Genomic DNA, 14201 nt, shown 5'->3' with positions numbered 1-14201 from the left:
GGCATAATTGTTGATTTCCCTGGAAGTATTTGAGTATGCTTGTTCCACCACAAGCTCTGCAGCTTTATGTTTTAATCATTTTTATTATTTTAATTTCTACTTTGATTACTAGTTTGAACATTTCCTCATATAATTATTTTCTACTTGCAATTTCTTTCGTGTGAATTACCTACAAACATTCTTAAGAGTTAAAAGCATTTCTTAATGACATAGAGATGAATAGAGGTAAAATGAGATGAAATGCTCTAAAGGAGATGAGATATAATAGAGATGAAATGTCCTAAAAGATAGATGCACTGTAGCTTATATCTTTTTAATGATTAAGAGTTCCCAGTGTGTACCATTTAGTTTCTAAATGGAGAAAAATCAGCCAGTATGTGTAAGTATGCTGTACATATCCTAACATCCACAAGTAACACCTACAAAAAAAGATGGAAGCTAGATCTTGTCTCCACAGCACTGTCACCCTACCAGCTCCAATAGCAAGAACTATTGAAGAGTGAAGGTCAGTGGTTTGGCACAAAACAGAACAATGAAAAACTTCCAAGGAACTGCAATTCAGAGTTCAATATCCAAATTAGCTACGAACAAATTTTTACCTATTTTTGGACTAATGTTTACCTATAAAGTAGTGTATTACTTAGGCATTCTTTATACACATTTTGGGTTTCTGAGTATTTTATGATTTTATTTTCTCTTTCATAAATGCATAGATACACAATATATACTATACTAGAGGCCCAGTGCACAAAATTCATGTACTCGGGCGGGGGGGGGGATTGGGGGGGGCATTCCTCAGCCTGGCCTGCACCCTCTCGCAGTCTGGAAGCCCTCAGGGGATGTACGACTGATGGCTTAGGCCTTCTCCCTGCCAGGGAGCGGGCCTCACTCTGCCTGCAGTTGGACATCCTTAGTGCTGCTGCAGAGGCGGGAAAGGCTCCCGCCACCACCGCTGGGCTTGCCAGCTGTGAACCCAGCTTCTGGCTGAACAGCGCTCCTCCTGTGGGAGTGCACTGATCACCAGGGGGCAGTTACTATATTGAGCATTTGCCCCCTGGTGGTAAGTGTACATCATGGAGACTGGTCGACTGCCCCCTGGTGGCCAGTGCACATCATAGTGAGCAGTTGAATGGCCTTAGCATATCATTAGCATATTACACTTTGATTGGATTAACAGCCAACCAGACGACCAGACACTTAGCATATTAGGCTTTTATTATATAGGATTCTACTCACTTGACATCACAGAACATCACCCTGGGGCTATCTTGCTCACCTTACTTCCCCTTCCTAACTTTTGGAGTTTTGACCCAAATGTGTCAGAAAAATAGAATCTCTGTTATCATCTCCTATAGTCTTAATCACTCATCAGGAATATTTGTAAAATGTAATTCTTTACATGGAAATACAATGTAGATTTAGGTATATCAATATTTAAATTCTTTTTAGTTCCAAGAATTAAAGTACAAATGCAAAGTGTAAGTCTAGCATATGAATGTGACAATATAACATTTAAATAGATTTAGACTTGGTGTGGCTGATGAGTTCTAGGGGATCACCAGAGCTAAATCTGAAATGTCTACTGATTTAAAGTCATTTATATTAGGCTGTGCAGTGTGGTTGCAAGATTTATGAAATTAAAAGGACATTTTAATCTTCTCAGTGCTTCAAAAATAATACAATTGTACTTTGAATTCAGGCGTCAGAAGAAACTGGCAAAGAGTTCAAAATCACAAATTTGTTTCTTAGCTTCATTGTCACATTGTATTATAGATACTTAGATGCTTGTTAACTCTCTTGTTAGAGGTGTGTTTGAAAGATAGGGACAGTAGTCTGTCTGTGTTTCCAGCACCTACCAAGGAGCTTTGCACCTACTCTGGGCTCAGTGAATGTTTACAGAATCAATGAATGAGCTGCAGAGTGACTTCCTCATGCACATGTGATGTTTTTCTTTCCGGTTGTCTCTCCCATTCACTGCACATTATCTGTATATTGCTCATTGTGTGTGCATGCATGTGTGTGTGTGCACAAGTTATATTTTTTACTAATCTCCCTTGCAAAACAGAAGCTCTTTGGCAAAGATATTCTCTGTGGAAGGCAACACAATTGCCCCCCTCTGAGATGTCCAGTGCTAATCCCTGGAGCCTATGACTATGTTACCTTACTAGCAAAAGGAACGTTGCAGACCTGAATAAGAACCTTGAGATAGGAGATGATCCTGGTTATTTGGATGGGTACAAGGCAGCCCCCAGGGTCCTTAAAAATGGAAGAGGAAGGCAGCAGGGAGAGCAAGAGTGATGCCCTATGAGGATTCCATGGCCATTGTTGCATGTGAGGCTGGGGGAAGGGCCACAGCGGAGGAGTGGCAGCAGCCTCGATGCTGGACAAAAGCAGGAAAAGGGATTCTCTCCTGGAGCCTCCAGAGAGGGAGGTAGCCCGGCTGACACCTGTTAGCCCAGCAAGACCCAGTCAGATTGTCAGAACACTGTGTGAGGTGATAAGCAAAGAGAAATTAAGTCACTAAATTTGTGATCATTTGTTAGTGTGAGTAGAAAACTAATACTGTCTCTGACACACCCTTTTATCCCCTTCAGCTTCTGACACAAAGAGACTCATATCTTTGGCAGATTCACATTCTCATCGCTTTCTTTCAGCTCAGTGTTCACTACCTTGTTCCATGCTGTAACAGAATGGACAGCATGAATCAGGATTCCTCTGATTGCAAATAACAGAAAGTTAATCCCAACTTACTCAAAGAAATTTTTAATATATTTTTTTTATTTAAAAAAGAGAGGAGCAGGCGCATCTCACAGAAGTAGGACCTCCAAGGACTAAAGTTGCCTTCAGTCCCAGCTAAGACGAGGGCCCAAATCAGTCCACAAAGGCCCTCTGTCTCTCTGGTCTGCTTTCCTCTGGATGGGAGCTTCTGTATTTCTATATTCATATGTTTTCAGTGGCAAAACTGCCCTCTTTCAGGGAAAAATAGTAATTTGCCCATCTTTGCAGCCTAGGGATTTGCAAGGGTGCCATGATTATTCACTGGCACATTAAAAAAGGGCTCCAAAAGATGTTAGCTTAAAAAGCACAAACACTGCTTTCACTTACCCATGATTCTGCAATTTGGGCAAAGCATGTGGGAGATGGCGCATCTCTGCTCCAAGTGACATCAGCTTGAGGCAGCGCGATGGGAGCTCAAGCACCCACCTCCCACGGCAGCCTCGCTCACACAAATAAGTTGGTGCTGGCTGTTGGTTGGAGGCTCAGCTGGGGCTGTTGGCTGTAAGACACAGTTCTCCTTCACGTGACTGTTCCGCACGGCTAGGTTGGGCTTCTTGCACTATGGCAGCCTTACAGGAGTTGAACTTTGTACATCTCCATGACTTGCCCCTAAGCATAAAGGGGAAGCCTCTAGTCCTTTTTAAGGGTTAGCCCCAAACTGGCATCAGGCCACTTGTGCTACATTCTACTGGCTAAAGAAGACCACAGGACCCAGCCCATATTTGAGAAGAGGAGACTGCACATACGACGATGTGACTACCATTGCCGTGGTCCTGTGGGGCCCCCAGAGTGCAGTCTATTACAGTGAATAGCAGAGCTGTGTGGGTGAGGGTCCAAACAGGACCATGGGGAAAATGCTAGGGACAGTCCCACAAAGGAAAAGGGCTGAAAACACATCTCAGGTCTCCATAGCAACCATTTCCTAGAGTGCTAGACAGTACTCCATGAAGCGAAGCTGCCTTTCCCTCCAGGTAGCTTTCCCTCACAGTTTGTACATTTTCTAGAGTCGGAGAGCTAATTAATAATTTAGGTTTAAAGTTAAGGAATCTCTGACATTTTCTCATTCAATTTTTCTTAAGCTATGAATGAAAATGATGATAATATATAGCAAACGCTACTGCAAAGGAATTAAATTGTGTAGGATTCATGATGAATAAACTGCAATGTGTCTAATCCAGTAACCTTTTTACTGGGACAATTCCTTGGATACAGTGGTGAAATATTTTCACCCTGCTTCTACTTTTTTATGGTTTGTATTTATTTTCCACAGTACAGACCCCCAAAAATGTCAAATAACTAGAGCTCGTTTGTAGTATGTAGTTTTAAGTTAGAATATTTGAAATGCATTTAACTATATTTTATCTGTTTAGCAAAGTACAATAAGGTTTTTCGCATTAATCAAGTTTTCTTTACAATATAAGCCATGCGTACATGTATGGTGGACTCAAATGACTCTTTATTTGGATTTTGTATTTAATGAGTGAACATGTGCTATTGGGGATTAGGCAGGATTTAGGAAATGTATGTATAAGGATTATTTAAGATAGAATTGCCAAAGATCCAGGAATATGAAGAACATATTTGTTGATTGATTTTAACTGCAGTAAATATGAAGCAATAACAACTCTATAAATTATTCAGAGACCAGTCATCCATGTCAGGATTCTTTAGAGATTGTTTCAGAAAACTGTTTGGCAGGGTATTCTTTTTATAATGTGTTTTTTTCCCCCTCGTCCATGTACAAAAGAGATATAGATCCATATGGGATAGATTAACACTGATTCTTTTAAAATGAAGTTAACCATTTTAAAACATTCAAGTGAAGACTGCATGATCTTTCCTACTAAAGCTCTCTTTGGTAATTTATTTATTTTAAATATTATTTTTGTCTTTCAGGAGGCCATGTATGGGGAATGTAAGAGGTTTATTAAAAACCTGGGATCCCTTGAGGGTGCTTTAGTACTTTGCCTCAAATCTGCACATAGGCAAAATTCCTGATATTATGAGTTGGGATTTTCAATGTAAGAGGATTTAAAATCTCTGCTGAAGCAAAGGACTTGTTAGCTGTTTCTAAGCATCATATATCAGAGAGAACCGGCTACTTAACAATCGTTCAACTGAAATGGGGCAGGACAGGGCACAGGGATAAAGGAGACCAATATAGACCAAGTGGAAGGTACCAAATTCTCTTCAAATGGGCCTTTTATCCTAGAAAGATATTCTGTCCAATTCCAGAAGCAGACAGAATGAATAGTCAGTACTGACATAGGTGTGGATCTCTGTATGTGCAGGTATAGTTCACGTTTAAAGATTTCCCTTCAGTAAAGTGATTTGAGACAGAAGGAGTGACTGTTTGGGTGTTTGCAGATTTGGAATTAGAGACCCCAGTTTTCTACTCACAAGTTATGTGACTTTGAAACATTCCTAATAACCTTTTTCTTTTCTTTTCATAATAACTTTTTTTCATCTCAGCCCGCTATACTCAGGGTTGTTCTGAAGATCCAAGTCTGAATGCCAAAACTCTTCACACACTATCAAGCACTACATTATTAAATTTTTTATTATTATGACAACTACTACTAAAACATGATTGAATAACTGGCCTGTAAGCAATCCATTAAAAAATCAAGTGGGTTGGGTGTGTTTTATTTTGGGGAAATATGTTCACTTAGAGAACAAACATGAGGTCCAAAGTAATCAATGTGCTTGTTCCCATTCTTTAAAAAGACAAGTATCACATGATCTCACTCATTTGTGGAATCTAATGAACAAAATAAACTGATGAATAAAATAGAAACACAGAAGCATGGAACAGGCTGACGAATCTCAGAGGGAAGGTGGGGGTGGGGATGGATTTGGGGAGAGACTAACTAAAGAACTTATATGAATATATGTATAACCCATGGACACAGACAATAGTGTGGGGAAGACCTGGATGGGGGGTGAAGGTGAGGTAGGGGAGGTAAATGGGGAAAAATGGGGAGATCTCTAATACTTTCAACAATAAAGATAAATTTTAAAAAATACTACCTCTTTCACTATTGACTTTCTTTTTTTAAAATTTTATTTTATTGTTTAAAGTGTTACAAATAGTAGTACATATGTCTCCTTTTTTTCCCCCATTTACTTTCCCCCGGCCTCCCCTACCCCCATCACATGCCCTCACCCCCCTCTCCTCCCCAGCGTCTTGTGTCCTTTGGTTATGCTTATATGCATGCATACAAGTCCTTTGGTTGATCTCTTACTCCTCCCCCGACACACACACACAACTCTCAAAGGACACAAAATCTGGAGAAGTGACTGTACAAATTTTTGTCTGAATAGCTGAGGATTTTATTTTATAAACTATAACCCAGAAGGGTCATGACTATTTGTAAAGAGAAATTTGCCTCCTGGCATCATCTCTTGCGATGACTTGTATCCAGTTGCAGGTCTGGTGATGGTGTGGGGTGTGTGGGACCAGCCGGATAGTTTCATTCATTTTTTGTTTGTCTGTGTTTCTCTCCCAGCTATCGGCAGGACCCTCATCCCCCGCTACTTTAGCACTGTGTTTGAAGGAGGGGTGACTGACCTGTATTACATTCTCAAACACTCAAAGGAGTCCTACCACAACTCATCCATCACAGTGGACTGTGACCAGTGTGCGATGGTCACCCAGCACGGGAAGCCCATGTTTACCAAGGTAAGGGGCCATCTCCAACATGGCTTGTTCTTCTCTGCATGTATTTAAGGATAATAATGGAAGCTTTCTTCCGGAACTTTGAGCTGATTTCTCATATCTTAGACACTTTCAGCCCTGTGAGATGATCTTTTATGCTTGCAACTCAGCTAACTCTTGTTCTCAGCTGTGGGCATGTAAGGTGGAGTCAAGCGTGATAGAGCCTCAAAATTAAGGGCAAGAGAGGGTCGGCTGCCTATTAAACCCAGGTTACTAATTTAGAATGTTAGTTTTTATACAAAAGATCTTTTACAGGTAAAAGAATGATTCGGAGATACACTCTAATTTATCCAAAGACCACATAGAATCACAATGATTGTCATAATACCATTCGTTTCTGAAGAAATTCTATATGTTACTGAAATTAAACACTCTTAAAGCTAAATTCATTGTGAACTGGACAGGAGGAAAATCCAACTTACCATAACTCAACTAACTGTAATCTTTAAGAAACATAAAAATATAAAAGAATTTAGGAAATTTGGAGCTTAAAGGTGATTTTCCCAAATTCTGAGAAGTTCTATGATTGGTCAGTCAGCAAGTGAGCAAGAAGTTGTGAGAGAGAGAATGAGAAACATGGGGAGAGAAGGAGGAGGATCAGATAAAAAATTGAGGCAGAATTCAAGGCCCTATGAAGGATTTGAAATGAAAAAGAAAAAAGCCCACCTATGACTTCTCCCATGCATAGATAACTGCCATATGGAGTGCTTCCTCTGGACAAAGACCTTTCTGGAACATTAGAGTCAAACCCCTTTACATATTCTCCCAAGTAGAAAAATAGCAAGAGCAAATATTTAGTCATAGAATCTGGCAAAACAGAAGCTTATTTTTTTATTATTGACTTCAGAGAGGAAGGGAGAGGGAGAAGGAAAAACATTAATAATGAGGGAGAATCATTGATTGGCTCCCTCCTGCACGCCCCTTACTGGGGTTCGAGCCCACAACCCAGGCATGTGCCCTGACCGGGAATCGAACCATGACCTCCTGGTTCATGGGTCGACGGTTAACCACTGAGCCATGCCAGCCAGGCACAGAAGCTTATTTTAATGAACACCGGTTCATTGCATTTTGACTAAGACTCAATGTGAAATTAATTTTTAATATGAATGATAGCAGCTATCTCTTTTCATTGAAAACACAAATGGCCACCCCCGTTTTATAGTTAAGGACAGTTGAATTATCAGGGTTAATTGCAAAAGCCCAAATTATAAACAGAAGATGTGTTTGTTGCTTATGCACAATATGCTGAAAGAATAAAAATAAAGTGTTTATTGTTTAAAGTGTTCCTTGATCTTGTTGGTGCAGTTTCATCTTTCTGCTATTCACGATGGTGTGAAAAACCGAAGGCAAAGGGAAAGGTCATAAAATGCAAAAGCACATCATCAGATGCCACTGATTATATGATATCTGGCCTTGGCTAATAGACATTTTAAATGTGAGGCGGGAGCTGGGTTTTCTCTTTCTTCCTCTTTGACAGTTGAGCAGAGAGGAAGGTTGTTATTCAGAGACAAAGAAGTTTCCCACTGTGTGCAGGGCTGGTGCTGGGAAGAGTTTGCTCTGTGGAAAGGAATGATCCCTTGGGTGACAGTTTAACGTGTCTATGTCTCATTTCATTTTGGAGACTTAACACATCTACTTAATCTTGTAGATCAGATGGATCCACAGTCCACGTCTAGTGTTGCAGAGTCCAACACTGCAGAGAAAGCCTTTCTCTGCTGCTTCATTATCTTTATTATTATTACTAGAGGCCTGATGCACGAAATTCATGCAAGGGGCTTGGCCCCTGCTGCCGAGGCAGCTGCCTCTGCCTCAGCCCCGCTGCTGTGGCTTCGTCTGGAAGGTCACCCAGAAGGACGTCCAGTCTAATTAGCATATTAAACTTTTATTATTATAGATTTTTGTTAAGACTTAGTGTTACTTGTAGGTATTTCAAAAAAAACTCCCAAATTCCTTATGCTTTAAGGGGGAGGAGGGGACCCATAATAATTAAATAAAACTTTTGCCATAATGAAGGAGATATTTACCAAACCTGTGGCCATTGGTAGAAAAATGTATCTTGCAGGCATCTTTTTATATATTTCCTCGATTTCTTTCTTTCTCAGGCCAAAACTTTTCTATAAGTGACAATAGTCAGTTGCTCTGAAGATGTAGTGCTATTTATTCAGGGCTTTTTTGATTGTTTGTTTGCTTGTTTGTTTTTTAAATATATTTTATTGATTTTTTTACAGAGAGGAAGGGAGAGTGATAGAGAGTTAGAAACATCAATGAGAGAGAAACATCGATCAGCTGCCTCCTGCACATCCCCAACTGGGGATGTGCCCGCAACCAAGGTACATGCCCTTGACTGGAATCGAACTGAGGACCCTTCAGTCCGCAGGCCGACACTCTATCCACTGAGCCAAACTGGTTAGGGCAATTCAGGGCTGTTTTGAAATTAAATAAATAAAGAATCCCATTCTCCTGGTGAATTGATAAAGTGGTTTTTTTATTATTATTATTCTAATGAAGAAACTAGGGTTTTCTCTATTGCTTTCTTCCTCATTCAGGAATGCTCCCCTCTCAGTTGGCTGAGTGGTTGTCCAGGCATACAGGGCACCCCCTAGGAAAACCTGCGCATTCTCCTGGACCCAGCTCTCCCAGCCTAAAGCTTCAATTCTTTATTTTTTTAATTTTTTAAAATATATTTTTATTGATTTCAGAGAGAGGAAGGGAGACGAAGAGAGAGAAAGAAAAATCAATAAGAAAGAATTATTATTTGGCTGCCTCTTGTATACCCCGTACTGGGGATTAAGCCCACCACCCAGGCATGTACGCTGAGTAGGAATCAAACCAGTGACTTCCTGGTCCATGGGATGATGCTCAACCTACTGAGTCACACAGGCCGGGCTATCTTCAATTCTTCAGATCACCCATTTGACTCTCCCTCCATGGCAAGACCATCTGCCAAATCTTGTAATGAATATTTCCATACTGCGATGAGAAATATTACTTTCTGGGAAATGTAGCTTAGCTATGTGGACTTAGTTCAGATTCTAATTATGCACATTTATTTTTAGAAAATTTGAAGGGTTCTCTTTTTTTTTTTCTCTTTAGTGATTATTATACAACCCAAAGAACCTTTCCCATTTTTCTTTTGTTCTTATGTTAATTAAAAATAACTTATCTCCGTGTAAGAAAATAATCAGGCTATTTAGTATAAAACAGTGGGTTAATGAACTTCCAGTGTCACAAAGAGAAATAGTTTGGAAGCTGGTGCTTTGTTTTTTTGGGGGGAACTGACTATTAGTTAGTACATGGCATAACTTAGCACATTGTTCTAATTTAGACTATCAATAAACTCTAATTCCCCAAGTAGCATTTGAGCCAGTGGTTCTGAGTTGTTTTTATGAAAATTTGGTCAACTGGTGAATCAAAAATCTGCCACAGCCCTAATCAACAGTAACACTTAATATTCCTCAGGAGCATAGTACACATTTTGCAATTTCCTGAGCCTCGCAACATTATAGATTATGGGTAAATATGTAATTAGAATTTTAAAACACACATTAGGAAGCCTTTCTTTTCTGTATTCAATTTCAAATCAAACAGAAAACAAGGCTTAATATCAGAAGCGCAATCACCAAGGTTTTCACAATCAAAGACCCTCAAATTATATGTAAGGGTGCAATACTGGCAGGTGCTGAGATGAGCCCTCTCTGGGGTATGTGTTGGGTGACTTTTAGGTTTTACAAATTAGAACAATAATTATAGCTATTAACACCTTTATCACTTCTATAAACATAGATTTATTTGTTTTTTGGTCTCAATTATTTATGATGAAATTGTTTGTCACTATAGCCAGATATCGTGGAAGTGTACCTATCTGAATACTCATTCTTGTCTTTGACTATTAGCTCATCATTCTACCCTGAGCCATGTTATACCATGTGCCAATCCAGGATTTGGACCTTGTACTCTTATTCTGAATAACCAAACTATTACAGATAATAACCATATTGCTCTAATATATGCATATATATGCATTTACACGAACAGTGTCTCCAAGTAAAGTACAATGAGCTTCATACAACTGTTAATCTAAAAGCACTAATCAGTGCTTCCTGGTTGGCAAACACATAGGTGTTGGGGGAGAGTGGAGCTCTCGGGGTATGGAATCTCCTTATCCCTTCCCACATACTTTGCCCTATGCATCTCTTCCATCTGGCTGTTCCTGAGTTGTGTCCTTTTATAATAAGCTAGTAGTCTACTAACTAAAATAATTATTATTATAACACTATTCCATGCATACTGTTCCAGGCATAAAGACCAAGACAATTAAATAAATACGTATTTAAAAAGCACATTTTATTTCATAAAAGCTCTATGAATATTGTATTATATATGTAACTACATGGTCTGTATTGTTTCACAATTAATCAGAGAAAGAAAAGGGTTAAAAAGCTACCAGTTAGTTTGAGAAATGTTCTTTTTTAGTTCTCTCATCCCTGGCCTAGTCTCCAGCTAGCACGTGACATGCTGAATGCCTGCCAGCCTCTTTCTTGTTGATCCTCTGGAGACCATCTGTGCTGGGGGCATTGATTAGAGTGTGTCTGCTGGGATTACATCTTTTCGGTTGCCATGCCAACTAATCAGCTGATTTTGGTTACCACAGAAACAAAATGTCAGAGCTCATAGTACGGTAACATGAATTCGGCATAACAGAAAATGTTTTCTTAATTGGGGACCCTTTTGATTTTGGATGCCAAGTGAAAGGCATTTTTTTTTTTAAATGGTAACTTTAGATAAAAGCTACATTAATTGAATTGATTAAGAGGAATGCAGAGAATTTTTCTGAAAGTAGAAAACATTCATTCTCCAGTATAAGCTATGCCCATTTTTTACCATTTCCAAACAAGATATATATATATTGAATATGCCTCCATTCCATTTGATGATTGTTGCCTCTAAAATAAATCACAAACATTTCAATTTTCTTTAACTTCCAAGATGGGGGCAGGAGGCGGAGAGGTTGCACAGGGTTTGGGAGGAGGCTGTGGGTGTAATTACCTGGGGAAGACCAGCAGTGACCAAACTCTCCTACAGTCTTTCATTTAGAAAAACACCCCACACAGTCAACTCAGATTCGATTCTAAGGACTGTGCTCTCGCATATGATCTGCCCTGGGTAAAAATGACTCCTTGGTTTTGGCTGAGAAAGGAGGAGCCCAAGGCTACTTGCAACTTTCCCTTTTGTAGCCCCCATGACAGTTTGACTGCAAGAAGTGTCCTCAACCAGTGTGGTGTGTGATCTCACAGAAAACAAAGGACACAATTTAACTTGGCCTTCCAGATCTCCAATGCAGTCATTCATCAGAAGGACCACATCCAGGTCTTCCCATTATATTCTATTCCAATACCGGTAAACCAGAACCTCCTTCTAATGTGGGTTTGTGGTTCCTAAACACAAAATAAATAAATGAGATCATTTAGAAGCATGACATTTAACTGGGTTAGTATCTGTTTAAACACCCAATAATCTTCTTTCTTAAAGGAAACGAAAACAGGATTATAGCATCCAAATATTTCTGTTCTGTATCGTCAAGGTATTTCCCTGTCACTTGCTGGCGATGGTCCCCTCCCTTTTGTGAAAGCCTTCACTGCAGGTAGCTTCCATCATGCTAACACCCAGGGGGATGGTGCGGCTTAATCTCCATGTAACTCTTTGGAAACCCTTGGTAAATTAATTCCAATGCTGAGATGCCCTGGGGAGTAGTTTGGGGACACTAAAGTCTTTCCCATTTCCGGGGGCTCCGCTGTCATAGCTAAGATCAGAAACAAGGCTCTGAAGACCACTCAACTGAGGAGTGTGGGGGCAAGGTGCCCAAATGCCTGAAATTACCCACAGATTCTGCTAATTGGGTTTGAGTTAGGGGTCTTCACCCAGATTACCAATGATTATCTTACAGTGCTTCTGAGACCTTTGATAAAATGAAAATGGCAGGCATTCATAGCATCTGTCTTAAGTAGTGCCCTATCAGCACACACTGCTAATTCTCCTGTACTGGTCTTTGCAGCTTGCTTAAAGAAAATACTACCTTACATTAGAGTCGACCGAAAGCACCGAACCCAGTGCCTAGGACATAATTGGAACTCAATATCGTGGCTTTTTTGTATTAGATTCCCAGAGGGAAAAATGCGCGTTAATATTTCATAAGAGGTTGATATAAATTGTTAAATACATTCATAGACTATAGTGTTAGAAATGATCACATTCCCTATTGAGCTTATTGTTTTTATGTGTGGTTGTTTTTTTTCCCTAAAAACTTGTATAGTGCAGTGATTTCCAAGGTTTTATATGTTTGTTTTTAGCATAGGAAATCTTTCTTCAAAAAAGCTTGATCAGAAGCTCAATGTATGAAATCAAATAAAACTAAAGCTGATCTGGTTGAATCTAGAAGATGGGAAGGAATCTCAGAGTCCAGGTGGAGGCTAAGGTCTTCTAAGCAGAGCCCCTGAGATAGCTCTCCTGAGCCACTAGGTCTCAGATAGCTCTACTGGTCTATGATTCTGAATTCTTCAATTGCATTTCTTTTATCATTAGAGCTGTTGTTTATAGCCTAGTATGTGCTTGCTGCAATCCTAGGCAATCTACATACAAAATTCCTTTTAATATATCTTTCTAACAACCCTGCCTGAGGATGTTTTTATCCTCATTTTACAGATGAGAAAACTAGAATTTAGGGAATCTGATGTCCCCAGAGTTTCAAAATGAGTGAAAAGTCGAGTCAGGATTTGAATCTAGTACTTTCTGATGCCAAAACCTCCATCCAGTATGTTGTACTGCTACCCTGAGGCCAGCATGGGCTGAATAATGAGTTGTAATGATTTCAGCTGGACCAGTGTGTGACCGCCACTGCCTATCCTATAGTCAAAATAGGCTTGGTGGTTGTGGGAGTGCCTAGTGTTTTCTTCCATTTATAAGTCATTAGCAGTGAAAAGAAAGGCAAATAAAATAATGACTACATGGAAAAAATGATTTGAATATCAAAAGAAGATTGAAAAGCTCCCCTATCATTAATCAGTCTATCAAGGAAGAGAGCGCCAATAAGTATTTTTTATTAATGACATATAGTTTTCTTAGAAAGATAAATTTGCCGCCGCCGCCACCACCCCTCCCAAAGGCTGGCCCTTTATGCAAGCAGAATTTGTCATTGCTGATATGATGTGATTTAAGGAATGGACTCTAAATATGCTTCTAACTTCCATGTCAGAAACTGATACCCATACCCTTGGGTTAAGCCCTCTGGGATTTCTCTTTGGAAATGAGAACCTCTGATTTGGTAATCATATAGTATCCCACACTTCAACATAAATAATTTTATTAGATACTTTCTCCCAAAGTAGGATTAACTAAAATTAGAACAACAGCTCAAGCTCCTATTATCAAAGGATCATGAAAGAGGGGGGCGGGGGAGGTTGGTAGGAGGATACTACTTTGTGGGGTCCATATTCTGTGCCATGGGTTTTGGACATAATCTTGCTGTAAGATGGGTTTTGTGCCCATTATTTACAAGTGAGGAAATGGAGGCTCACAGGGTTTCAGTCGCAGCTAATGGTCATTAATAACCATGGCAGGTAAGCAGCTACACTCCCCTTTGAACCCACTAACTAGCTTGTACCTGCCTCAGTATGCCATGGAAAAGCCACTAGTGTCCCATTTTGTCAAG

At 39.8% G+C, this 14201-nt stretch overlaps 1 protein-coding gene across 9 annotated transcripts in view; it reads left to right on the top strand.

Annotated features, from left to right (window-relative positions):
* Positions 1-14201, top strand: part of LDB2 (LIM domain binding 2) — a 321749-nt gene that overhangs the window by 244593 nt on the left and 62955 nt on the right. For all 9 annotated transcript variants that reach the window (XM_036329432.1, XM_036329423.1, XM_036329452.1 and 6 more), the window contains exon 3: positions 6288-6460. In XM_036329432.1, the coding sequence (XP_036185325.1) occupies positions 6288-6460 (173 nt within the window). The remainder of the gene's footprint in view (positions 1-6287; positions 6461-14201) is intronic.

Source organism: Myotis myotis, unplaced genomic scaffold, assembly GCF_014108235.1.
Source record: "Myotis myotis isolate mMyoMyo1 unplaced genomic scaffold, mMyoMyo1.p scaffold_m19_p_1, whole genome shotgun sequence".
In the NCBI taxonomy this organism is placed as follows: Eukaryota; Metazoa; Chordata; class Mammalia; order Chiroptera; family Vespertilionidae; genus Myotis; species Myotis myotis.
The sequence above is the reverse complement of the archived record's forward strand: the minus strand, read 5'-3'. Positions and strand labels throughout refer to the sequence as shown.